The sequence below is a fragment of the Myxocyprinus asiaticus genome, chromosome 38 (assembly GCF_019703515.2).
Source record: "Myxocyprinus asiaticus isolate MX2 ecotype Aquarium Trade chromosome 38, UBuf_Myxa_2, whole genome shotgun sequence".
In the NCBI taxonomy this organism is placed as follows: Eukaryota; Metazoa; Chordata; class Actinopteri; order Cypriniformes; family Catostomidae; genus Myxocyprinus; species Myxocyprinus asiaticus.
The window spans coordinates 20,047,935-20,075,755 of NC_059381.1; the positions used below are offsets into that span (position 1 = coordinate 20,047,935).

The following is a 27,821-nucleotide window of genomic DNA, read 5'->3' on the forward strand; positions in this document are numbered from 1 at the left end:
AAGTGATATTTTAGGTGTGGATGAGAAACAGATCAATGTTTAAGCCATTATTACCTATAATTTTCTATGCAAGAAGAATACGAATCGCCAAAAACAAAAGAAGAACAATGTGAAAGTGCAAGTGGAGATTTAAAGTAAAAAAAGCATTTATGTATTGATCTGTTTCTCACCCAAATTTATCATATCACTTTTGAAGATATGGATTTAACCACTGGAGTCTTGTGGATTACTTTTATGGTGCCTTTATGTGCTTTTGGAGCTTCAAAATTCTGGTCAACATTCACTTGCATTGTAAGGACCTACACAGCTGAAATATTCTTCTAAAAATCTTTGTTTGTGTCCAGCAGAAGAAAGAAAATCATAAACATCTGAGATGGCATGAGGCTGAGTAAATTATGAGAGAATTTTCATGTTTGGGTGAACTATTCCTTTAAGAGATACATATACCATTGTGCTTTGTAAAAGAGTGTTTCTATTTTATCTTCAAAGAATCATATTCTAAAGGGAGTAAACAGACAGAGCATGTGAGTAAAGAACACTAACAACATCCCACACGCACACATAAATTAATTCTACATTACTATTTATGTATATCCTACATATGTTTTGTAGTATTTTATGGCATACCATCACTAACAGTCATAACATACCATCACTTGCAAAGATTTGAAACATTACTAATATATATTACAATACGGAATGCAAATTCATACCTAGATCCTATCAAATCCTACATCAATCAAATCAAAATAATTTATTGTATGGCTAGCTAATATGTTAGAAATTTGCCTTGTGGAACAAAATAAGTCAAAATACAAGAACATTTTAAACAGTAACCAGTATTGTGTTTGTCAGTACAGTAGTATTGAGAAGACGAGCTTGAGGTGATTCTGAGGTATATCTGGCCTAACTGCGAAAACCCTGTGATCTAGTGAAAGATATGGAGAGAGGCTGGAACTTAAATGCTGATGCACCCTTCTGATAAGAGAAACTACAACCAAAAGACAAGTTAAAGCAATATTCTTTTTAAAAAGCTAAAGATGATCAATCATTCTGAATGCAGGGTTAATGCACTGTAGCAAAACCTTGGACCACTTACAAACAGCATTATCAATCTATTAAATACCCTGCTGAAAAGTTGCTGTTGCTGTTCACCAGGCTTCTTAAATTAGCTTAACCAGCAACAACACCTTGGTCGAGCTTGGGCCAGCTTCACCAATGAGGTATTTCTGGTGAACAGAAAGGATATGCTGGTCCAGCAGCTAGACCAGCATCAAACCAGTACTAACCCACATAAAACTGGAAATGAATGCTGGACTAAGCCGGACTTTACAGCAGGGTAGTAAGTAAAAAGGAACAGAGAGGAGGAATAAACCACTGAAGTCAGGTGTGGACATGAAGATGTTGGCTGGCTGAGCAAGGGTGGAAGGAGCGCAGAGTTTGGTGGGTGGGGGGGGGGTGGAGGTTGGCCTGTTCTCTGGGACTTCAGAGGAGAGTGCCGTGGTCTGGGTCTGCTGTGTCCATACTAGCCAAAATGGCTTTCTGGTCTTCTCGGGGTGGGCGACGGTACAGCAGAGCAGAGAAGCGGGTGTAAGGGTCCTGGCGGGTCAACTTTTTCTTCTTCTTGCGGAGGTAGAGAGCTTCTTCTGGCTGGAGGACCTGAGAGGCGTGGGGCTGCTGGGTCTGAGAGGGGGGCACAGCTGTATACACAGAGCAAGCAGAGGAGAAGAGGCAAAGGTCAGAGGTTAGTAGAGATGGTCCATTAAACAACTTCCTTAATTTGAACCGGTTTCGTTATTTATTTAAATAATTTTAATCAGGTCTTTTTTAATTGAATCACAAGAAAATTAAGAAAAACTGTGCTTAAAGATGATATATGTAATTTATTCAATAGTACAATAATTTTTCCTATCCTAGTTTAATATGCAGAGACAAAGTAAGCTATTCGTTGACTGATATTCTGGAAAATTGCAAACACTGTGGCTCTGTGGTGTTATCAAAATTAGGTGTGTTAATGATTAATCGATTATCGATTAATTGTCATCAACAATTTGATCAACTAAGCTTATCGATTGTTGATTAATTAATTTCAGGACAAATGCATTCGGTAATCATGCCAGCAGATGTTGAAAAGGCTGTCTATACAGTCATACCGCTGCTAGAGGGCACTTGTGCGCTGCATGTCACGTCTTCTCCACATCACATAAGAAGACTCACAGATGAAGATGAAGTGGGCTCACTAGCTGCTTTTTCACTATCGGGCCAGCGCGAGCCAAGGCTATCAACTGGTCAGCTCGGGCCAATAGCCTCGGACCTCGAGCAGCAAGACCTAAATCGATCTGCATTCCCACCATCAGGACAATAGCCACACAGCGTTGCCCTAAAACCTGCCCTTAATACACCACCCTGGTGCCAACATCACAAAACCCGCACATTTCACAAGCAAGAGGGAAACTAAAGCTGAGGTTTCAGACTTTGGAGACTAGCTAGCCCTCAAAATGAACACAGATTTGTACTATGCATGCAATTTATTAAATTTTTTCCCGAACCTGTAACAATGTGTGCTGGATACACAACTTGGCAAATTTGGCGTCAATTTACTTAATCACGTCTTCGTTCAGTAGACGCCGTGTTGATCTAGCATTGCACATTTTTATCAGCCCAAATATTAAGAGTCCTGATTTCGTCTACTGACCAGTACTGACGATTCTCCATTCTCTGTAAATGAAAAATTGGGATAGGAGAATCTCGATGCTGAAACCTCTGACCCGACTCAGCGAAACTTCGCTATGGACATTGACATCGCATCAATCCCCAGTTGGCCTTCTTTGGCCCAAGGGTAATTGGTGGGCCAGGGCATTGGGCCAATGGCCCCAAGGAAGCCCCTAGGAGGCACAGTGAAGCACTGGAAGTGACAGTGGGAACGCAACTGGCCCTGACACGCAATAGCACATCTTCATTTGTAGTATTAACAATTAATTGATTGTTAATTTCCATGATGATCGATTATGAAAATGTCTGCAAATTGACATCCCTAGTCAAAACAAAATGATTTTTTTTTTTTTTTTTTTAACAACCCACCCACCCTGCAGTGGCGAATTATCATGGCCAGCAAAGCCTTCTCTGCTGGTCTAACATGCCAAATAAATAAATATTTTTCATCCTTTCATTCTCAATCACCTTTTTGCCTATGTATTTTTTATCGCTTTCCACTCTTAATTAATCTACAAACAAATAGAGAAAAGATTATCCAGAATTTATTTCTTGATGCTTACAAGTGAAGTGTGAAGTGTTCACAAATCGCATGCCCGAAGCAGCACATGAGTCTGAGCTCCACCCCGTCAGGCCTTCAGAATATCTGCAGAATCCCTCAACAGTGCAAATGAATGGGCAACTAAAGTCAGATTGTCAGATTCATCAGACAATCAGATTGATTTATTTGTTCTTGGTGGGTGTGATCTTTAGGATATGTCCCAGTCGAGGATTTCGAGCTGGCCTTGAGTTACGCAATCACGCTTTAAGTGATGTACGTAATTCAAGAGCGAAAAGCGTAAGTAAAAAAAAGCTGTCTGAGGAGTCGGCTGTTATCGCTGCTGGTATTGCCATTGAGAAAGAGATCCTTATGGATTTACAAACACGAGATGTTCTGCATGACCATGTGATTGCTTAATTTATTAAACAGGAAAGAAGGACTGGTTTTCACTTCAAGAAAATTGGTAAGTGCTTTTTGCATTGTTATAGCAACATCAGGAGTTTTCTAAGTATAAATTAGGCTGCTTGAGAATTCAGTGTCAGATCAAGTTTTGCAAAGTAGTGCTGCATTCCATTCAACTCAGAAAGTCGGATTTTACAACTTCCTACTAGGAAAAGTGCAATGGAATGCATCTTGAAGTCAGAAATACAACTTGTAGGCTCGTGCAGAAATTCTCAACCCCGATTTCACCGAGATGCAGGGGCATGATGTCACACAAACATGTCAACACTCAGGGAGATATACAAAGTAAGTGATAAACATTCACTTTATTAAGTAATATCGATAAATGTGTTCGTTTCCACATTACATGATATTAAAGCTTGTTTAACAAACGCCTGTAGAAACAGGTGTATAAAACATTATAATCTCTTTTAATAATCGTACACCTGAAGCACAAATGCTAGCGCTGCAGCATTGCTTATCAGTTGGGTTGCTAGGAGACATCTCTAATGAGAGTCAAACCCCTGCTAAGCTAACGGGAGCATTGCAGTTCCGAATATCAGGGAATGGAATGCATTTATGGTCGGAGATATCAAGTAAGAATATCCCACATTCAACTTGCATGGAACGCAGCATAATCGTGTACCCTAACGAAACAAAATTTATTGCAAGCAACATTTAAATCACAAATATTATATATTTTATAATATTTAGATAGATTTCCCTATCTGTCACTCACTCGACGTTGTGTCGATGTAGTGACACTAGGGGTCACTCTTGGGAGCCTGAGACACCTCTGGTCTTTGATAAAAGGCCAATGAAAATTGGTGAGTGGTATTTGCATGCCACTCCCCCGGACATACAGGTATAAAAGGAGCTGGTGTGCAACCACTCATTCAGATTTTCTCTTCGGAGCTGAACGGTCGATGTTTACTGAGCTGACTGTACATTCACCTCTGCTGGATCTGATGCCGCATTTCAGCGGCTTCTCCCTCCTCTGCACTGGTGCACTGCAGAGAACGCCCCTGGGCGCTTCGGCAGAAAGAAGAGAGTATATTTTCCTGAAAGAGTATACTTCTCTAAAAGAGCAGCACACACGGAACGTCTTTTTAAAGATGCCTTTCTGTTTGTGTGTTATTCCTGGTTGCGGTTGTTACCTCTCAACTTCAGACGGTCTTTCGTGTTCCCCTTTCGTGTTCTCCAGGTGCGTCGTGGTCATGGCAGACGCCTCCAAAACGGGCTGGGGTGCTTATGGACGGGCCCGCGGCTGCGTTGGCACATCAACTGCCTCGAGTTGCTGGCAATTCTGCTTGCCCTGCGGAGGTTCCAGCCGTTGATCCAGGGCAAGCACGTGTTAGTTCAGACAGACAACATGGCAACGGTAGCATATGTCAACCACCAAGGCGGTCTGCGCACTCGTTGTATGTCACAACTCGCCTGCCGTCTCCTCCTCTGGAGTCAGCAGCACCTCAAGTTGCTGTGAGCCACTCACATCCCGGGCGACCTCAACACTGCAGCGGACACGCTGTCACTGCAGGTTACCCTCAGGGGAGAGTGGAGACTCCACCCTCAGGTGGTCCAGCTGATCTGGAGTCGATTCGGACAGGCACAGGTAGACCTGTTCGCCTCCCAAGAATCCTCCCACTGCCCGCTCTGGTACACCCTGACCGAGGCACCTCTCGGCATAGACGCACTGGCACACAGCTGGCCCCCTGGCCTGCACAAATATGCGTTTCCCCCAGTGAGCCTGCTTGCACAGACTCTGTGCAAGGTCAGGGAGGACAAGGAGCAGGTCGTCCTGGTAGCACCCTACCCCCTGTAGGGCTATGAGCCCATTCTACCAGGGGTGTAGCGGCCTCTTGGGCCCTGGCCAGACATTTGCAGAGCAGTGGGCTGGGCAACACCCAACACCTTTGCCAAATTCTACAACCTCCGGGTGGAACCAGTTTTGTCCCGGGTAGTGGCACGCAATACAAATGGATATTATAATTATAATTAATTATAATTATAATAATTATAATTTCCTTTATTTATCACACATTATACATTTTGCACATATACAGTGAAATTCTTCTTTTTCACATATCCCAGCTAGGCTGGGGTCAGAGTGCAGGGTCAGCCATGATACGGCGCCCCTGGAGCAGATAGGGTTAAGGGCCTTGCTCAAGGGCCCAACAGTGGCATCTTGGCGGTGCTGGGGCTTGAATCCCCGACCTTCTGATCAGTAACCCAGAGCCTTAACCGCTGAGCTACCACTGCCCTAATCTCCATGTTTGTAGTAACTCCTCCCCTATTGGGTAGGATTTACTTTGAGACTTCTCCACATGACATACTTCCGACATAGTTCGGCAAGACCATGTGATGTATTTTCCACTTAAATACCCCCCCCCCCCCCCTCTGGGCAAGATGTGGTCTCCGTGGTGTCCTCCCCTTGAGAGGGACACCCCCCGACTAGTCCTGGTTGACCCAGTTGGATATTCCCCCTTTTTTTAGGGAGTGGGAAAAAAAGAAGGGGAAAAGAGGCCACGACTGGGCTAGCCTGTCTCTATCTTTTGGGTAGTCGACTTGTCCCCAAAGGGCCGTTCGACACTCATAACTATGTTGGGGGAGGTTACGTGTCAGCCTGGTGCACTGGCTACGAGGCACACAGTTGTCTGCCCATCATACACCGCCAGTTCACGTAAAACAGTTCAGCCAGTTGCGGCATTTTGTATAGGGACCCCTAGTGTCATTACGTCCCTCCTGCCACAACGCTGAACTACCCACTGAAATGGCCGGACCTTGTCTCGGCTCCTCAGCATAAAACCTGAATGGGTCCTTTTACACCCGTATGTCCGGGGGAGTGGCATGCAAATACCACTCGCCAATTTTCATTGGCCTTTTATCAAAGATCAGAGGTGTCTCGGGCTCCCAAGAGTGACCCCTAGTGTCACTACATCTACACAACGTCTCGTTCCCTCCATCAGGGAATGGAGGTTATGCAAGTAACCATGATATTTTCCAGGTATTATAGACCTCCTTGGTAGATTCATATGAAAAATTATGATTTTTGAATGTCTGTTCGGGAGACGTTCATTTCACAAAACAGTCATGCTGCAGTTAAAATTAGGCTTGCTTGAACATTAAGTGTAACATTAAGAACATCAATTGGTATTACTAGTTAGCTGTGACATAATGTATGATGCCCAATGGCATATGGTGTCTTATTCATTGTGAATTTTCTTAATGGCATGAATCACACTGAAGGCCTGGACTTAAAATGCATGGCCCGCCACTGCCACCCTGACATGGAAAAATTGTCTCAACCAATCCTTTGAGTTTGGGGCAGGACTATCAGTTTCTCTGACCAACAGCAGACAGGGGGATTGTTTGGGAAACCTGTCTGAAAATAGTCAGACAGTCAGACAAAATAGTGAAATTTTTTTTGCAATTCTCTTTGGTCTAGTGTTCCATTTTGATGCTAGAGGTGCAGAATGACACCTTTCACTACTGAACTGCCATTTTATTTTCCTAAATCTTTTTTTTTAATTTTCTCCCCAATTTGGAATACCCAATTCCCAATGCGCTCTAGGTCCTCGTGGTGGCGGAGGACAAATCTCAGTTGCCTCCACTTCTGAGACTGTCAAACCATGCATCTTATCCTGTGGCTTGTTGAGCGTGTTACCACGAAGAAATAGCGTGTGGAGGCTTCACACTTATTCTCCGCAGCATCCACGCACAACTCACCACGTGCCCCACTGAGAGCAAACCACATTATGGTGACCATGAGGAGGTTACCCCATGTGACTCTACCCTCCCTAGCAACCAGGCCGATCTGGTTGCTTAGGAGACCTGGCTGGAGTCACTCAGCATGCCCTGGATTTGAACTCACGACTCCAGGGGTGGTACTCAGCGTCTTTACTCGCTGAGCTACCCAGGTCCCCTATTTTACTAAATCTTATTTTTTATACACAATACAATATAATGGAAGGTTAGTGATACACTATGGATAGTGATTAGTTCAATACTGGTGACCACAGCTATCGTTGAAAGGGTTTTATAGCATTATAGGAAGCTCTGAGAGCACTCACTGAGGAGAGCCATTGTTATGAAGAGTCTCTCAACATTACCTTCTCACACCTCTGTGTGCTTTACAAACAGGATGTGGACTGTTAAATGCCTCTGAGAGGACAATATGCCTAATACAATGCAAAAATGCACATAACAGCTGTGTTCCAAAACCTAGTGAGCTGTCTTGCCATCTACTGTCTACTTAGGCCTTCTAAAAGGCAGCATGCTAACTGAAATGTAACCTCCATTTCATTTATTTGGAATGCACTACAGGTAGCAACTCGTTAGTTTTTTTAAAGATTTGTCTTCATTTGCTTTTAGATTGTAATTATTTTCAAAGGCTACAGCAAATGTACAAGCGTCACACAAATAGCACTTCTAACACGAACCACACGGAAGACTCGAGTCACAATTTTACTCTTCGCTAAGCTCCGCCCCCCTTGGTTACGGTTACTTACTCTGACAAGCTCTGCAGAACTCCCCATAGGAATGAATGGAAGATTGCCGTGAATGACGCGGTTTTTGGCAAAGTATTCTCATAAACGGAACGGATAATATTTTTACGTGGGCTGGTATGAAGAGTGACATTGTAATGCATATTTATCTGAAGTTTTTTTGTAAAAGAAATTGTTAAATTCCATAGTAATTTGATTAAAAACGGTGGAGACTGTGAATCAGAAACAAGGCAAACGATTATTACAGGCAATTGAAAAGAGAAAAACTTCATTTAATGGCGACTACACATCTAATAACATTAGCGCAAGTGAACAGAACTGTTTTTAATGTCTCATAACACACTCATTTTGATGCTGTGAACTGTTTATTTACTATTGCTTTTATTATGAATTGAATCAATACATAAATAAATTAAACATTCAGTTATTAGCTTTAATTTAAATTGGAGCAAATGTAGAAGGCATTGCAGATGTTATATTTTAATTTGGTATGAGGGCTGACAGTTTAATCCATATACCATTAATATTTAATCCATAATATAGAAAGAAAAACTGTGTGTATCCTCTCTGGGTAACTCGTGTTTCTATTATAAATGACCCGGCAAAATTTTTTTTATTTTTTTTTTACATTTTTGGGATTATTTACAAAAAAATCCCGCTGAAAAGTACTCAAACACACATTACTCCCATAGGCTCTCATTGTAAAATGGCAGACGCTTCTCAGAGTAATGGCGGCAGGGCAACAGCTGCTGAGACAGGATTGGTCAGAAGCGCTTTTAAGGCGGGGTCAACGAAGGGTCAAGTTTGGTGTTAGTATATTGCTAAACTAACACTGCAATATTCTAAAAAGCACAAAATACATAACACACACACACACACACACATATTGGACTAAACAAATACATTTTTAATTGCAACAAACTACTTTTAACAACACTTTTCAGAATTGAATTAAATATAACCCTGCTGAGAAAAACAAGTTAACTGTAGCATATTTAAGCTGGTGTCCCATCCTGGCCAAGCTAGTACTCAGCTTGTTTTAGCTGGATGGCATGACCAGTTTAAAAGTGCCCAAAATCCTCTAAAATCAGCTAACTGACCAGTCTGCCTGGGCTGGGAGACCAGCTAAAAAAAGCATTTTTCACAAGTGCCTAAAATTTTTGCACAGTACTGTAGCCTGTGAATTGGTCCTCACCTGTCTTTCGTCTGGTCTTGGAGTTGTTATTGTTGATTCCAACTTTCTTTGCTTTTTTCAATCGTTGATATCTGAGTTCTTCTATCCTCTCAGACCCTGCAGAGCCACTTGGTGCACCTCGACGTTTTCTGTGCAGGCAAAGAGAGGCACAATCATTACACAGGGAAAGGGTGGTGTGGTGGCTCGCCATGTGTGTTAAACTGGTCATAGTGACCACATGGCCGTGCTCAAGTTACTGCAGCTAGTGCAGGCCTACAGGCAATTCCGATTACCTATAAATGTGTTACTCTCAAATGCTCTGGACCAGGCAGTCTGTTTAGCATGATAAATATGGCACAAAAGGTTTATTTGAGTGGAAAGAGGGGTAAACTCTGAACTTTTCAGGTCTTACAACTACAAGTTTTAATTGATTAGAGATCAAATCAAAATCATTAGTCCTCAAGGTTACACACCATAAGTCAAAATGCAAATACTGTATTTGTCAGATTTCATCATATATTAGTAGGAAACTTTAAAATGTATACAGTACCTCATATGGCAACATAATGTATCTGTTTAAAGAGAAATTTTGAGAAATGATGATATAGATTGAGGTAATTCAAATGGATAAGCATACTTTAAGACATATTAATATAATGCTGTAGTGGTAAAGTAATTTTTCAAAATGCATGTTTAATTTAAATAAATGCATTCTTAGACAGTTAATCTGAATGAAAATTCTTCCCATCCAAATACAGTTTAGAGGCACTTAAACCAGCAACCCACATACTCTGCCCCAAACACACATAATTCTCACGAGGCACAGTAAAATAACAGAAATTGCATTATAGAGGGGCTGTCCTTCTGCTGAGGCTGCCGAGAGAAATTAAAGGCCATTAGTAGAGGGGTAAAATCACAGCTTAGCGACAAAGCATTGTCAGAAATGTGCTCATAGACGTGAATACTGTCTACAATGGGCTTCACCATGCTGACAGGGGGAGAGATGGCGGGAGGGGAAAATGGCTAGTTGGGAACAGTCACATAATGAAAAATCAAACAAAGCACTTGGACAACAAATGTAACAATTTAATCAGATATTTGTTTATTTTTCAACTGAAGAGCAATATTTAGCAATGGCATGCATGGCATTTTGCACATGGAACAGAACTTTAAAGGAGAATACTCTGGATTAGCACTTCATTGGGTGAAAGCAACAACTTAAAAAGGAGTGTTTTCTGGTGCCAACAGTACTTTCCCCATTTTAAAGGAAGTGCATTAACTGTTTTGGAAGAAAACTTGCTTCGCATGATTGTGAAAGGTGTTCTGCAGTCCAAACTTACAAGTGCTGTGTTTACATTAGATAAATGGTGCTTATATAATAAAAGTGTTGTAATGTTTTTAAATGTTGCATTTTGATCATACAGTGAGTCCTTGTAAGGTTCATGGGTTTGAAATTCCTCTAATTGTTTTCAAGCAATAAAAAGCATCTACCCAAAATGAAGTATAGCATGCAACTCAGTCTCCTGCTTGAGACGGTTTCTGATGACTGGTCACCTATTTTCTGGTCAAGCTAAAATGCACAGCCTCTGTGAGTAGTGTTTGTCTTGTCATTTATTATATACCTTAATTCAGAAGCACATTTTCAGGAAGTTCTACGTAATCTCAAACCATGATAAGCAGTCCAGTCAACTTAATTAAAGCTGAAGTGTGTTAATTTCCGCACCACTAGCTGCATCAAATGGAGCTGCAAACATAAATATTTTTTTCAAACAACTTTCCCTGCTTGTCAGCTTATAATCATTATCAACAAGTTATTTTCATGACTTTCAGTTCTGCTAAAAGTTCTCAAACATGCATTCTTGTCCTCAGTGATGAGGACAAAACACCGTGCTAATATACTCTGACAGTGTTTCCTGATACTGCTCAGTTGCACTGCCACACTGCTATTGAATCGATATTGAATAATTTGAATCTACAGCGTGAAACATACAGCATGTTCAGTATAGTCTGATTCGTGAATGAATAATTCTTATGAACCGATTCATTAAATCTACAGCATGAAAACTACAGCACAACCAGTATAGTCTAATCCCTGAACATATTATTCTTATGAGTTGGTTCTTTTGAATCTACACTGCAAAACATAGCACTTCATACCGAACTAAGGACTTTTATAAGCCAATTCTTTTTAGTGATTAAAAAAACGTACTGAACCAAAAGTAATTCTATCCTTCATCTGACTTGAAATGAACCAAGAATTCAGTTATTACTGGATGGTTGTTGATATGACATTGTGTATTTAAAGATACACATTAAGAGTTTTGTTGTAATTAGGGGTATTTTATAAAAATTAATTAATAAAAGTCTGTTTCAAATGCACACCATTTGCAAGAATTTGTTCTGATAAAATATGAAATGATCACATCATTTGGTAACTGACTGCTGATGGCTGTAAAACTAATTAAACATTGCATTTCTTATTTCCTAAAAACACACTCAACTTGTTACACTCAACTCAAGTTACACACTTCAGCATTAAATGTCTAATCCTCACTAAATCAATAAGTTGTTGACATATTTCATTTCCATTGCGTCTCAAGCATGAGGCTGTGTAGACCAAGTGATATATGCTGGATTTCTTAATCAATAACTGGGAAACTTACATATGCATTCTATGACCAGAATGCATATAGGCTTCACGACTGCAGAACAAAAATGTGTGGCTATCTCAAAACAAATGTCAAAACATAAAAGAAGAATCGGTCACAAACTAAAGGAAAGCAAGACCCAAAGACTTGTATTCCCCTTTAAAGGACGAGGTGAATAAAAGCCCCACCTGCTGCCCCCCCCCTCCTTTCAGACATGGATCCAACCCTTACCTATTGTGGTGTAGAGGACCTGGTCACAACAACGCTGCCCAGATAGCTGAGATCAATCAAAAACAAAGCAGATAAGACTCCAGGAGTCATTAAGAATAACCAAATGCCCTAATTAAGATGATGACGACATTGCAACAGATGAGAGCAGACAGTCCCTGCAACACGATTCGCCCAACAAGCCTCCCCCTGGCAGTCAGAGCTGGGGTGACCTGGGTGACAGGAGGCAGGAGAGAGGGGGGAGTGTGGAAAAGGCAATCATGCAGTCAGGTTATTTTGGAACAGGAGAGGAGCCCTGTGCCTGTTGTGCTGGACACACCAACCTCAGCCTCCACATCAAACATTCTGTGAGTCATCCTAAAAAGCCTGGAGTTGGTCAAAACATTGGGCTTCATTTGGACTGGGATTGGTCAATTGTATTGCACATGTGGGGTTCCTCCTGTTGGGTGAAAGGCAGGGTAAAGCATGACAGTGAATGGAAAGGCTGAGCTCCAGTGGTGGTGTCCCTCTGATTCCAGGCTTTTTAGGGGCTTCGTTATTGCATTTTAAATTTAAATTCTTCAAATGGAACTTCTCCACGCACGCAGCCCTAAAAGGTCTGTCACCATGTCTGTGAAGCAGATAATTCATCAAGTCTTGACTTGAAAACTGTTACCCCACAACCACATTTGGTTAAATTAGTTCCCTATCTATCACTCACTCGACGTTGTGTCGATGTAGTGACACTAGGGGTCACTCTTGGGAGCCCCAAACACCTCTGCTTTTTGAAAAAGGCCAATGGAAATTGGCGAGTGGAATTTGCATGCCACTCCCCTGGACATACGGGTATAAAAGGAGCTATTATGCAACCACTCATTCAGATTTTCTCTTCGGAGCCAATCTGTTCTATTCATTGAGCTGAATTCACTGAGTTCATTCACCTCGTCTGCTGGATTTACGGCGCATTTCAGTGGCTTCTCCCCCTCTGCACCCGTGGACTGAAGAGAACGCCCCTGGGCGCTTCTGCAGAACAGCAAAAAGCGAGTATATTCTAAAAGAGTATATTTTCAACTCTAAAAGAGTGGCACATACGGAACATCTTTTTAAAGATGCCTATCCATTTGTGTGTTATTCCTGGTTGCGGTCATTATCTCTCCGCTTCTGACGGCCATGATTGCTGTCTTACGTGTCTGGGCGCTGCCCATGCGGAGACTGCGTTCGTGGATGGGTCTTGTCCTCATTGCGAGAACATGACCATGGCAACATTGCGGTCGCGGCTTGCCTTCGTAAGAAAGCAAGCCACCCCAGTGGCTCCCCGCCTCGGTCCTTCTACCTATGGGTATGAGGCTGCATCGGTTAGCACTGGGGGCGATTTGGGGACTCCAATGGGACCACCTCTGCCGGGTAACCCCCACGGATGAGTTGCATGTCACAACTCACCTGCCGTCTCCTCCTCTGGAGTTGCCAGCGCCTCAAGTCGCTACGAGCCACTCACATCCCGGGCGACCTCAACACTGCAGCAGATGTGCTGTCATGACAGGTTACGCTCAGGGAAGAGTAGAGACTCCACCCCCAGGTGGTCCAGCTGATTTGGAGTCGATTCGGTCGAGCAAAGGTTGACCTGTTTGCTTCCAGGGAATCCTCCCACTGCCCGCTTTGATACGCCCTGACCGAGGCACCCCTCGGTATAGATGCGCTGGCACACAGCTGGCCCCCTGGACTACGCAAATACGTGTTTCCCCCAGTGAGCCTACTTGCACAGACCCTGTGCAAGGTCAGGGAGGACAAGGAGCAGATCATCCTAGTAGCACCCTACTGGCCCACCCAGACATGGTTCTCAGACCTCACGCTCCTCACGACAGCCCCCCCTGACGAATTCCCCTGAGGAAGGACCTTCTTTCTCAGGGACAGGGCACCATCTGGCACCCGTGACCAGACCTCTGGAATCTCCACGTCTGGCCCTTGGACGGGACGCGAAGACCTAAGTGGCCTACCACCCGCAGTGGTAGACACGATCACTCAGGCTAGGGCTCCCTCTATGAGGCACCTGTATGCCTTTAAGTGGCATCTGTTCGCTAAGTGGTGTCCTTCCCGACGCGAAGACCCCCAGAGATGCGCAGTCAGATTGATGCTTTCCTTCCTGCTGGAGAGGCTGGGAGGTCCACCTTGAAGGTGTATGTAGCCGCCATTTCGTCACATCACGAGGCAGTAAGTATTTGGGGAAGCACGACTTGGTCATCAGGTTCTTGAGAGGCGCAAGGAAGTTGAATCACTCCAGACCTCCAGGTCTACGGGGTGCTTTCTTTGAGCCCCTGGAGTCAGTAGAGCTTAAGGCACTATCTTTGAAGACTGCCCTCCTGACTGCACTCACTTCCATCAAGAGGGTAGGGGACCTGCAGGCGTTCTCTGTCAGCAAATCATGCCTGGAGTTCGGTCCAGGTTACTCTCATGTGATCCTGAGACCCCGACCGGGCTATGTGCCCAAGGTTCCCACGACCCCGTTTAGGGATCAGGTGGTGAACCTGCAAGCACTGCCCCAAGAGGAGGCAGACCCAGCTTTGGCATTGCTGTGTCCGGTGCGTGCTTTACACATCTATTTGGATCACACGCAGAGCTTTAGAAGCTCCGAGCAGCTCTTTGTCTGCTTTGGTGGACAGCGGAAAGGAAGCGCTGTCTCCAAACAGAGGATCGCCCACTGGGTCGTTGATGCCATCTTGATGGCATATCACGCCCAGGACGTGCCGCCCCCCGTGGGACTACGAGCCCACTCTACGAGGACTGTAGCGGCCTCCTGGGCCCTGACCAGTGCCGCCTCTTTAGCAAACATCTGCAGAGCAGCGGGCTGGGCAACACCCAACACCTTTGCGAGGTTCTATAATCTCCGGGATTGAGCCGGTTTCGTCCCGTGTGTTGTCAGGTCCGAACAGGTAAGTTCTGGGACAGCTGGCCAGGTGTACCACTTGCACATAGCGCCCTTCCCCTCCCATGAGGTGAAGACGTGCGCTTTTGACTCCCAGTCATGTTCACAAGTTGTGATCCCTGGATGACTTTCCTCCTTAGCCCTGTGGCAGACGAGTTTGTGGAGAAAATCGCTGCCAGCCCATTACGTGTGCTAACCATGCCCTGTACTGAGGTAGGTGCTCCACATATGGTGCTTCCCCATAGGTGACCCCATGTGATATCTTCCGCTAAATCGTTTCCTTGTCGGTAAACTGTGTCTTCCTTTGGCAGAGGCCCCTCTGCCCCCGGTCACCATGTTTGAAGAAACTCCTCCCCCTCGGGTAGGACATACTTCCGACGAGACTCGGTAAGACCATGTGACATATTTCCACTCAAAATACCCACTGGTCTTTGCAGTGTTTTCACCTTCGGAGTGACACCCCCCGACGTAGACATTTATGGCCCCAGTCGGTTAACAAATTACACTCTTTTTGGGGAGAAAAAAGAGGAAAGAGGCCACGGCTGGACTAGCCTGTCCCTATTTTTTGGGCAGTCAACTTGTTCCCAAAGGACCGTTCAACGCTCATAAGAGTGTTGGGGGAGGTTAAGTTATGGCCTGGTGCGCTGGCTACAAGGCACACAGTGGTCTGCCCGTCTCGCACCGCCAGTCCACGTAACACAGTTCAGCTAGTGGTGGCATTTTGTATAGGGACCCCTAGTGTCACTATATCGACACAACGTCGAGTGAGTGACAGATAGGGAATGTCCTAGTTACTTTCATAACCTCCGTTCCCTGATGGAGGGAACGAGACGTTGTGTCCCTCTTGCCACAACGCTGAACTACCCGCTGAAATGGCCGGGACCTTGTCTCGGCTCCTCAGCACAAAACCTGAATGAGTGGTTGCATACCAGCTCCTTTTATACCCATATGTCCGGGGTAGTGGCATGCATATTCCACTCACCAATTTTCATTGGCCTTTTTTCAAAAAGCAGAGGTGTTTGGGGCTCCCAAGAGTGATCCCCAGTGTCACTACATCGACACAACGTCTTGTTCCCTCCATCAGGGAATGGAGGTTACGAAAGTAACCAGGTTGTTAAGTTCTGATCTAAGACAAGTGTATTAAAGTGCTTCACAGACCTTATGAATGAAATTGGATGTTTGGTATGAAAAGCAGAATTAGTGGCATAGAATACTACAGCATGACTCATCTCTGTAGAAAATGGTTTTGAATGGTTTTGAATAATGCAAGGCATCTGGGGCAGTTTATTTCGGAAAGCATGAGTTTTAACATTATTCAGACTAGGTTTAAGGCAAGCAGCAAAATTATGTATTTTGCCCTTGACAACACATGTAAACAAATTAAAGCTTTATACTAAATCACATAGATTTGTAAGTGTTATTGCTGCACTGAGACCCCAGAAAAGTCCTAGATGTTACACTTAGGCGAGATGATGCATGGTTTATCAGTCCACATGCTATAAGCCTAGTGCACCTACCCTGAAGCTGATAACTGGGGTGGAGAAGGTTCTGATGGAAGGATCTCCTCCTCAGTCCTCCTTTGGGTTGGCATCTGCCCAAAAATGTTGCCACTTTCTACAGGAGGTGAAGGGGATTGTGACGGATAGCTTGCTGCGGAGGTGGCAAATGCCATGTGGGATCGGTAGCTGGGACTTGCCCTTCGACTGCCTTGGCCTTGAGCAGGAGATGAGGAGAGGGAGGACCTCTTAGAGAAGCTAACAGAAGAAGGGGGTTGGAGGGTGATCTCCGACATCTCAGGAGGAACTGGGGGTTGCATGACACTGGGGCGTGGCCTAGGGCGCACTACAATCTCAGGTGAGCCTTCATGAGAGCTAATGGGGCTCTGAGTTAGAGGTGAGAGACGGGACGGCTGGAGAACAACCATGCTGGGTTCCATCCTACGGGGCTGCCTGGGGCTAAGCCTGGGTGTCAGCTCATACCATCGGGTGTCCAGGCTTCCAAATGAGCTCGGGCCAACCATGTGAGACACTGGGTCAGGGTAAGGCAATACCGGTACACCTATACCGTGGCTTGTGTGTCTTAGCTGCCCTAGACTCTGTGCCTCTTGCATAGGTAAACGCTTGGCTGGAAGGCCCTGAGGCTTGACCTTGCTGGGAGACTTGACAGGGTAGCTCTTTGGGGCCTCCAGCTGCAGGATACCAGGGTAAGGAGATACCTGGAGGGCACTAGGAGGAAGAACAAGAGGGGGTGGAAGGGGAGATTCTTGATGAAGATGCAAAGGGTGTGGGGGTGGAAAAATAAAGTGAGGACCCTCAATTGTGGCAAATGAGAAATCGGGTCGTTGCCAGATGTCTGGAGAGCGCGAAGAGGAGGGGTGTGCCAATGGAAGGGTGTAGCCAGAGACTGCATAATGCTGAATCTCGCCCTCACCAATTTCCTCTGGGATGGTGTGATGACCAAAAGGCCCTTCCAGGTGGTAAGGGGGCGAAGACATTACTGAGCTGAGAGGGCTGGTGTCTGCCATGTAGAAGGGGGGTGGAGGCTCAGGTTCCCCTGGACTTCCCAAATAGCTGTAGAACTGGCCATGGGAAAAGGCTCGAAAGTGAGGAGCACCACGGATCTGCCCTGTAGCCTGGAGTCGACTGGTCTCCATGATAGTCATACCTTCCATGGGCCGCTTGAAGCGGGGACTGTAGGCTGGGGGCTGCAAATAAGACTCCTGGCTAGAGGAGATGGGGGAGATCTGATGGGGTCTGAGGGCAGCCATCACTGGCGGCATTGGGCCCGGATCATCATTCTCCTCATCTGACTGTCGAAATTCAGGGTACAGGTCAGACTCCTCCACGAAGGGGAAGCCCTCAATGCGCCGAGCCTTAACTGGTGTCTCCATATCTGAAGGATCCATGACAAAGCGCCCATCTGGGCCCCGGCTGATCAATTCAATAGGTGTGGTAGCCTCCGCCTCATGCTTGGAGACACCATATTTCTTGCTAATTATTGCTCTCTTGGTCTTCTTGTATAAGGACAGCTCCTTCTCCTTGGCAGGACTTTGAGGATACTTCTTGGCTCGTAAACCATCCTCTGAGGACTCTGAAGGTGGTCCTATGGAGCGGACACTTTCTGGACTTATTTTTCCAGAAGATGACCTATAACAATGAGAAATCCGTTATCTAATGGTAGGGAATAATTGGTATTTGAACATATTCACAAGTCCACCACAATAGACCACTCCTTTCTGTGGAATTCTCTTTGACAGTTTCAGATGAACCATGGACCCAAGGTACTTCAAACAAAATAATTAAAGTGTAGAGCACAATAATGTTTGAATATGATGAACCAATTTCATTAGTCAAATTATACATTTGTTGTTTAGATTAAGCTTTTACACAAAGCAGAACACAGTTCACTTATTACACGGAACAAGCCCCTGGAGCAACCTGGGGTGTTTTTCTCAAGACAAAATATTGATAGCTTAGGAATCACCCTTTGCATGGTTTAAACCTACAACTTTGGGGTTGCCAGCACAGATCTTCAACTACTAGGCTACATCACCCCAACCAACCTCCATAGGTGGCTACAGATCAGCACTTCACCTTAGTACAATGACCTATTTAGTTAAACAGTGCATTTAGTCAGCAACTGTATTTTTAACATGCTTAATTATTTTTGTTTTTTTATTTCATTTACTCTGTTAAAGAAATGTTTGTAGTTCAATACAAGTTAAACTGTATTGACAGCATAATGATGACCACCACAAAAAAAAAAAAAAAAAAAAAAAAAAATTAAACTCATCCCTTGATACAAAAAGCAAATATTGTGTTTTCAGTAAATAACTTAATATACATAGCACTTACAATGGAGGTTAACAGGGCCAGTCAACAAAACGTAAAATCCACAGTTTCAAAAGTATAGCCACAGGACTTAAACATAATAAATATTAACATGACTCTAGTGTGATAAAATTATACAAAGTTATATCCAACACTTCTATTTCATTGTCATGATGACACAACCCCAACTTTCACATGTTGTTCTTGCAAGAATACCCAGAAGAGAGGGGACTTAATTTCTTGTTTACATGGAGCTGACAGGGTAGTTTGCCGAACTGCTTTTAATCAAAATGATGCAACTAATGCTGTCAATTTAGCTTAACGTCTATTAAACCTGTAAACTGTTGGTATATTCATACCCATTAATAAGACATCAAGCTGTTTCTGGGGCAAAGTCTTGACAAAGCTGAAACATTTCTGAAGTCAATCAGTAGGCCCCAAGCCTTCAATCTAATTTTCCTCTCTTTGCTTTGTTTGCGGGTCTTTATCACAATGACTAGTTAAGTTCCTTTAGTTTAGGCCACGTTTATGGGACAAATGTGGCTTGTTTATGATTTGTATGAAAATTATATCTAAAGGTCTTGGGAAGTTAAACAGGCCAATTTTAGGGCTAGAATTAAGTGGCACCTTGGTATCTAACCCAGCAAATAAAGTTAAATTTAGGTATGGCAGCCATTTGTGGCCTTTTCATGATAACAAGACTTATTATGAATATTATACCTTTTAAGAGTATCTTTTGAGAATTTTCATTCTTCTTTCTGGATATATCTTGTCATAACTCATCTTTGTTAAGGCCTTATACTCTCTGGACACCATTGTTTGAATATCATAAGTACTTCTGTTTGCAGAAAAACTATTTTCTCAAGGAATGAATAATTAATTTATGTGTGCCCTGTAAACATATATCAAATAACTGATTCCTTATTTAACATAGATGGTGACATTTTCCAAGACATTCAAGTGAGTTGAAAAATTACGTGTGGGACAAAGAGAGTATTCATTTGACCAAACAACGAGAATAACAAGCGTAGTCCAGAAAACAAGAGAAAAAATCAGGAGATGTCAGAGCCATAATATTTTATTCAGTAACAAATGTACATGTAAAGGCTGAAGCTTTGTTTTTGCTGAATCATTACAGCATGCGCGTTGTAATGGCTGTGGTGATGGAGCTAGGTTTCCACGGCAACTGCCTACTGATGACCACCATTCAGGTGCTGACGTTATGCCTGCTCCAAGCAACAACACAGTGCACCATCAGGCAGGCTCATCCCCAGCCAAGCATAGGAAACACAATGCAGATTCACTAGCATAGAAACGGAAAACTTCTCGCAATTATTCTCACAAATGTTTAGAGGCATTACAATAGATCTGTCGAAAATGAAAACAAAACTATTTAAACACTTGTACAGATTTGTGCACCAACATTTGTGCAAGTTGATGGGGCTTGTCAACCAGGAAAAAAAAAACGAATATATTTGGGATAAGAACATAGATAAGACTTCAAAGATTCAGTGTTGTGTTAGCTGTAATTATCTTTAACAGCTGACCAAGTAGTATGTTGCTGTACGTTGTGATGAAAGATAATGACCCCAGGACAGCTGAAAGAAAGATGTTATCATACCTTGTAGAAGCCACCAGAACGAACTGTCTATATTCCCAGTACCTTTAAATGGCCTTCTTTGCTAATTTCCCCTGGAATTTAATGAGTTAGAGCAATCTACAAAATAAGACTAGATTGAAATTCTAGATCAGCTTATGTCTAAGCTTCAACGAACAAAAGGTTGTCATATCAGGTCAGATAATTTAAAATCTTTATTGACTATACAAAGCTGAGTATTTAAGAATGATTGTCAGGCATTACAATACCACAGTTAATCCAATAAATAGCTGGTATGCTCTTTTTGGTACAAAATATTTCATTAAAGCTCAGGCTTATTTTACCATATCTCAAAAAGATCATTCCAAATAACAAAATGTACATAAGCTCCACAATTTACCAACTACTAGATTTCACACATTGACCATTACAATGTTTAAATCCAGAAACAAATCAATGAATAACAAGCACTAAGCAATTTGCACGCAGGAACAGCAGTCGCTGCATGTTAACCTCTGGTGTGTAAGGGTGTGTTGGCCACATACAGGCAGTGGTTCAGAGGATGCTTGGGAGGGATAAATCTGAAACAAATATTATGGATTGATTAAGACACATGAAAGTGAGGACAAGCCACCTCTTGGTAGCCAGCAGGCTCACCTTTTGCACTTTTTATTTTTAAAACAGCTTACAAATAAATAAAAAATATCATTATAATTACAGTATAAAGTTCGTATTTGTACAATTCATAAAGTAATATATATGCATTCAAAGCTTAAAATAAAGCAAGAAAGAAAATAATGTAACTTTTAAACATAACACTAACGCCATCAAATATACTATGAAGATTGAATGTAAGAACTTTATTATTCAGCTCATGTCACAACATGGTGAACAATGCACAGAGGGTGGCATTTGAATAAAGATATACTGATAGGTTAGTTTTGGTCAGTGGTGAAAATATATGGTAGACAGGAGTGAGGAAAAGCAGCAGACCACCCAGTGAGAGTTGCTTCACAAGAAAGTCAAAACTCACATTTGAATCCAAATCTCACTCACTGGCTGAGCAAATGGAAAGTAAAGGTCCAGCCACGTATTGGGTAAATTTATATTAGTTTGTGGGGATTTATTAAAGGGATATTTCACCCAAAAATTCAAATTCTCTTATCATTTACTCATCCTCATGCCATCCCAGATGTTTATGACTTTTTTCTTCTACAGAATACAAAAGTAGATTTTTAAAAATATATCTCAGCTCTGTAGGTCCATACTATGCAAGTTAATGGTGATCAGACATTTGTAGCTCCAAAAATCACATAAAGGAAACCTAAAAGTAATCCATATGACTCCAGTGTTTAAGCCCATATAATCATAAACAATATAATGGGTAATATAATAACCATATTTAAGTCCTTTTTACTCTAAATCTCCACTTTCACTTCACACGTGAAAGTGAAACTAAACAGGCACTACAAGTGAAAGTGAAATTGGAGATATAGAGTAAAAAAAAAAAGGACTTAGATTTTGATGTTTCTCAACAAAACCTACTATATTGCTTCTGAAGATATTGATTTCACCACTGGTGTCTTATCGATTACTTCTATGTTTCCTTTATGTGATTTTTGGAGCTACAAAAGTCTGATCACCATTCACTTCTATTGTATGGGCCTACAGAGCTTCTTCTTAAAAATCTTAATTTGTGTTCTGCTGAAAAAAGAAAGTCATACACCTCTAGGATGGCATGAGGGTGAGTAAATGATGAGAGAATTTTCATTTTCGGGTGTACTATCACTTCATGTTTGATTCTAAAATGTGTCTGTATAACTAAAAATGAAAAAAAAAAAAATAATGTTAATTTGCTTGCTTGATTGTGTATAAAATTAAAACTAAGTGTTATGAAAAGTTTTCCTGGCAAACTTGACAAGGTTTTGTGACCACACATGGTCCCCTCGATTTTCAATACCCTACCTCATTATCAAATTAAAGGTGCTGTGTTACCCTCTGGTGGACATATCGGGGAAAAAACGAATGCATTAAATTAAAGGTATATTCCAGATTATTTTCAACCAAAAGTCTATGGACTGTACGTTGTGAATTACCTCAGAAAATAATTCTTAGAACATTTGCAATAAATAAACGTATAAGGGAAGCCTAGCAGGCAAACAGGCAGCAGTAAAAATAAATGTAACATAAGCAACTGTCACACTATTTTGAAGTAAAACCATAACACATATTACACATGTTAGCATGAGACTAGTGTGAAAAAAGTGTTTACCAATCCTGACTGCGCAATATTATATGCAATCTCTCACCTCATGTCATGATAAGAGCAAGGGACATGGAAAGGACATGATCCCAAATGTTTTTGATTTAAGTTCAGAGTTACAGTAAGTTCTACAAACTCTACCACATGAATTACTTCAGTAAAGTATAACAAGAAGTTCCTCCACCTAGAAAAGTAATCCCACCTCAAATGGATTTAAACACATTTACAGCCTAGCTCAAGTAACAAAAATGTTTTACTTAAAGGGATAGTTCATCCAACAATGACAATTCTCTAATCATTTACTCACCCTCATGCCATCATGGATGTGTATGACTTTCTGAATGCCTTCTGCTGAACACAAATATTTTTAGAAGAATATTTCAGCTCTGTAGGTCCATACAATGCAAGTGAATGGTGACCAAAATTTGAAGCTCCAAAAAATACATAAAGGCAGCATAAAAATAATCCTTAAGACTCCAGTGGATAAATCTATATCTTCAGAAGTGATATGATAGCTGTGGGTGAGAAGCAGATCTGAGGAACAGATCAGAGCTTGAAAGATTTGGATCCCATTCACTTGCATTGTGAGGACCTACAGAGCTGAAATATTCTTCTATAAATCTACGGTTGTGTTCAACAGAAGAAAGAAAGTCATACATATCTGGGATGGCATGAGGGTGACTAAATGATGAGAGAATTTTTGGGAGAGCTATCCTTTGAAGAATTCATGTTAGTGCTAAAAAACAAACAAAAATACAAGCTTCACATTTCTGCCTTATCTGCTTGCTTGCTAGGCTTCCATTATAACCATTGTTTAAACATCCCTGAAACAGACTGTAAGCTGATAATAAATGGGAATATTCCTTTAATTTTAGTTTGCCTAGGCAAAAGTATGAGTCAGGCAAAATGTCAAAGGTGGCAAAGTCTTTAGATTTGGGTCTTCTGTGTGTACAGCGCATGGGTAAACAGCCTGCAAAAATAACCGTGCCCAGCAGCGCACATGAGATGCATGTGACAAATGGCAGTGCACACTGCTGAACAAGGTGCAGGCACTCACAGAGGACTGGAGGGCGGAGGCCTGTAGGTGCTCCTCTCCTGCCCTTCCCAGTAGGGTTCAATGCCAGGCAGTGGCGTTAAAGGACTCCTAAGGCAGGAAACACAAACGAGACGGGAGGGGCGGGGAGGGGAGATTTCATGTTGGCCATCAATGATGCTACGTTCCATTTAACCAACACAGGAGAAAAAAAAAACAGTGACATGGACAGACAGAAATGAGAGAATTAAAAAAGAAGTTAAAGCTAAAGGAGTCAAGGACATAAGAAACTGTCATTATTGAGGGCACAGGATATTTCCAGTTTATAACATTACACGGTTAATCTGTTGCACATCCATGGGTGTCATGGCCAGCCGTGTAGCTTTGCTCCACAGGCTCCTTGTTTTGGTATACCAGTAGATTTTTTGTGGCTTATTTTCATAATAAGAGTCCTAGCGATGTTTAAAGTTAGAAAAAAGCAGCTTATATCACTTTGCAAAGCACTAGCCCACAAAAATCATTGTTGGGAAAACAAATTCACACCAGTGTCCCTTTAAAGCTGAAGCGTGTAATTTCTGCGCAAACCGAACAGAACTGCAGAAATAAAAGTTTCTGAAAATTCTGAAAATGCCCCCCGTCTGTTGTTAATCTGTTGCCAGTGCTGGGTACAAATGGATAGATTACAGTACAAATGGATGCCTTTAACATTGCCAATTTTTCATGTTTATTTTATACTTTTATATATGCTAGTGAATGTTTAATTTGAATTATACCACGGGTCTGTTGAGCGCTTGATTCTAATTGGTTGACGGATGTTCTAAGGTGTGCAATTATTTTTCAAGTAAAGTAGTTCCAGGTCTTACTATGAAGTAGTTCCAGGTCTTGACCGCATAATGGTTCCATATCACTTCACCAAATTATTTAAGTTATGTCAAAGAGCCGTACAGGCTACCACAACAAAATAACCAATTAAAACAAAGACAGTGGTTAAGTACATCAGATAAGAATGACAAATAATGTCTATAATATCCTAAATTTATTTAAATTTCGATTGAAAAGCATCCTTGGGGTCCCTCTCTTTCTCTCACTCTCTTTCGCTCTCGTCTCACCCACAAGCACACACACACAAACACACACACACACACACACACACACACAAACACACACAAACACACACAGACACACACACAAACACTACCTTGTTACTCCAATGCTGAAAAGCAGCGCATCCTCTGTTGCTAGTTCTAACATGACGTTTTAGAACAAGCAACGAAGGCTTGAGCTGTATCAAAGCTAGATACACTTGATCAATACAACAATTTCTATATTATCTGACATATCTGTTGGAAACTCCCTCGCGCTCCCCCTCTCTTTACACACTCCCACACACGTGAACACACATACATATACGCATTACACACACACTTACTCAAGAGCGAGAAATAGAGCCGCTATGTCAGTCACCGGCATCTCAGTAGGGTTGAAAACAGTTGTTAAGGTTTACATCGGAAATATGGCGACACTCGCTGCTGCTAAGAAGTGTTTAAACTTACATCCTGGCGATTTTGAAGCGATGTTACTTCTGACAAGAGCTACAACAAATAAAGGTAATCCCACAGGCAATCTCTCTCAGTTTCTAAGCTTCTCTCTATCGATCCCTCAAAAACAAACTGACACACAATCTCTCACGCACAAACGCACTAACTTGTTACTCCAGTAAGTGCTCCAGTAAAGCAGTGCAAACCTCCGTTGCCAGCTCTGAAGTGACGTATTCGAACTAGCAACGAAGGCTTGAGCTTCAGAGCAAGAAGCTGAATCCGTGGTGGAAGAAAGTAGTTCCATTCACAAGAGCATATTAGGAATGAAAACCAGAAAACATCTTGAGATAAGATCCTGAACGATGTATTAAGGTGTGGTAACCGTGGTATAAGCGGAATAATTGACTCCGGCCCGCTGAATTATTGAAAAATAATGTACACCCGAGGTGCAACGGTCACTCCGCTGCGCATCATGACCACCTCGGGTGTGCATTTTTCAATAATTCAATGGTCCGACATCCAATTATTCCTTACATATTGCATTGCTGATGCACAGGTAGTGTAGGTGTAGTTTAGTAGCATTTCAAGTGTGGTTATGCAGTAGCAGTACAAGTGTGGTAATTTGGATGCAGTATTCCTGCAGTAATATTGCATCCAATTTACCACACTTGTACTACAGTTAAAAAACTGCAGTTATTTTTTGTAAGGGTTCCCCTTAGGAACTTTCTAGATAAGAACTCTTAAGAGGAACTGCACAACCGCGGAAACTTTTCCCTCTTGTATTCGCAGACAAAAGGAACCCCTTTCATCTAGTGTCCACCATTTTTCTTCTGTTGTTGTTTGCAAGCGCGATCATTAGCAACAACAAGAACAAAATCAACAATACAGATGGAGGATGCCAGGATCAGAGCTACACTTTGTTAGGGGTGTTTAACACAATCTTTTCACAGGGTGCGTAAGCCATGCAGTGCTGTGTCCCTGAAGCCACAGTGAGAGGAGAGATGAGGCGCTCAGCCTATTTTAACCACGCAGCACATGCTGAACTCAGCCGAAAACATGTTGAAAATGCACTATAAACCTATTTATCAACACGATCTTTTACAATTAAGGCGTTTATGACTCTACATAAAATACTGTACTGAACAACTCACTCACTGACTTAAAAAAGATGTTTGGATGCAAGTTAATCACATAGTGACATGCACGCAAAACTTTCCTCATGTAAATTAGATTTCTCGATGCTTACATTTATAATAGATTTTAATTACCAACTCTCAATAAACATATTATTTATGTCTGTTATCCCAGGCAAAATTCAATGTAGTAATACAGAAATCACTATATTTTCTGTATAGTCACACAGTACAGATACGATGAAAACTCAAAGTGCATCTCCCGTAAAAACTACTACTGCGAAAGTACCAAAAACATAGTTCCTACAGTGGGAAAGGGTCAATTCTCATTCTAGAGAACCTTTGATTGGACAATTTGAGTGAGTTCAAGATCAATATTTCTGGTCCATTATCCCAAAAGAGAAAGGCTATATATTTTGTATCTGTGTATTGCCACAGTTAGTCACCATTATGTTCATAAGGACTCTTTTTTTATATGGTTTTTGTCTTCTGTCATTAGTTTGCCCCAAACTACATTTCCTATTTTGCACTGCCCTCATCACAGCCATCTGTTCCCTGTCTTCCTCACATGTTGCCTATTCCCTCATCAAGCACCAGTTTGTATATATACCCCTTAGTTTTGATCACGCTTGGTGAGTTCATATGTTACCTAGTATGTTACCTTGTATGTTCCTTAGAGCATAGTCAATGTGTTTATGATATTGTTTGGTTCTTTGTATAACTCCACGTTGTTTCGTATAAACTTCATCACCTTCATTAAAAGCCTGCATGTAGATCCATCGTCTCCCATCTCATCTCTGACAAATCGTGACATAGTATATGTATCTGCTACAAGCTAGTTTTTTCAACACTTGCATATAGATGGCCTCACAGCTAATGGACGTGGACTAAAAGACACAAAAATCCAAATTGGATTTCATGGGGACTTTAAAGCACTATGCAATACTGTGATAGGATAGTGCTTGTGGAAACTACACATTACACTATATAAATAATATGCAACTATTCAATAGATAACTAATATCCAAATAAATATCAATATCAAGTCACCAATGTTACTAGCAAAAGAAAGATAAACAAAAAAATTTAGTGGAGAGTGCATGTAAATTAGCAATGAAAAAAATAAAAAAAGACAATATGCTGTTTGTAATACTAATTAAAATATTGGTGGAAAAAAACTCAAAGCTGTGTAGCATCACATTAGCATACCATGGTAAATACAAGGTAAAACCCAAAAATATTTCAAATCAATGTGAAGAATGGTGAATCCTTTGTAGGC

At 42.0% G+C, this 27,821-nt stretch overlaps 1 protein-coding gene across 1 annotated transcript in view; it reads right to left on the reverse strand.

Annotated features, from left to right (window-relative positions):
* Positions 1–432: 432 nt before the first annotated feature.
* The window catches only part of igsf9bb (immunoglobulin superfamily, member 9Bb), a 203,608-nt gene continuing 176,219 nt past the window's right edge, over positions 433–27,821 (reverse strand). The window contains exons 18-20 of the mRNA XM_051678379.1: positions 16,666–18,294; positions 9,395–9,522; positions 433–1,700 (exon numbers count right to left, since the gene is read on the reverse strand). Coding sequence (XP_051534339.1) covers positions 1,486–1,700; positions 9,395–9,522; positions 16,666–18,294 — 1,972 coding nt within the window. The 3' untranslated portion in view covers positions 433–1,485. The remainder of the gene's footprint in view (positions 1,701–9,394; positions 9,523–16,665; positions 18,295–27,821) is intronic.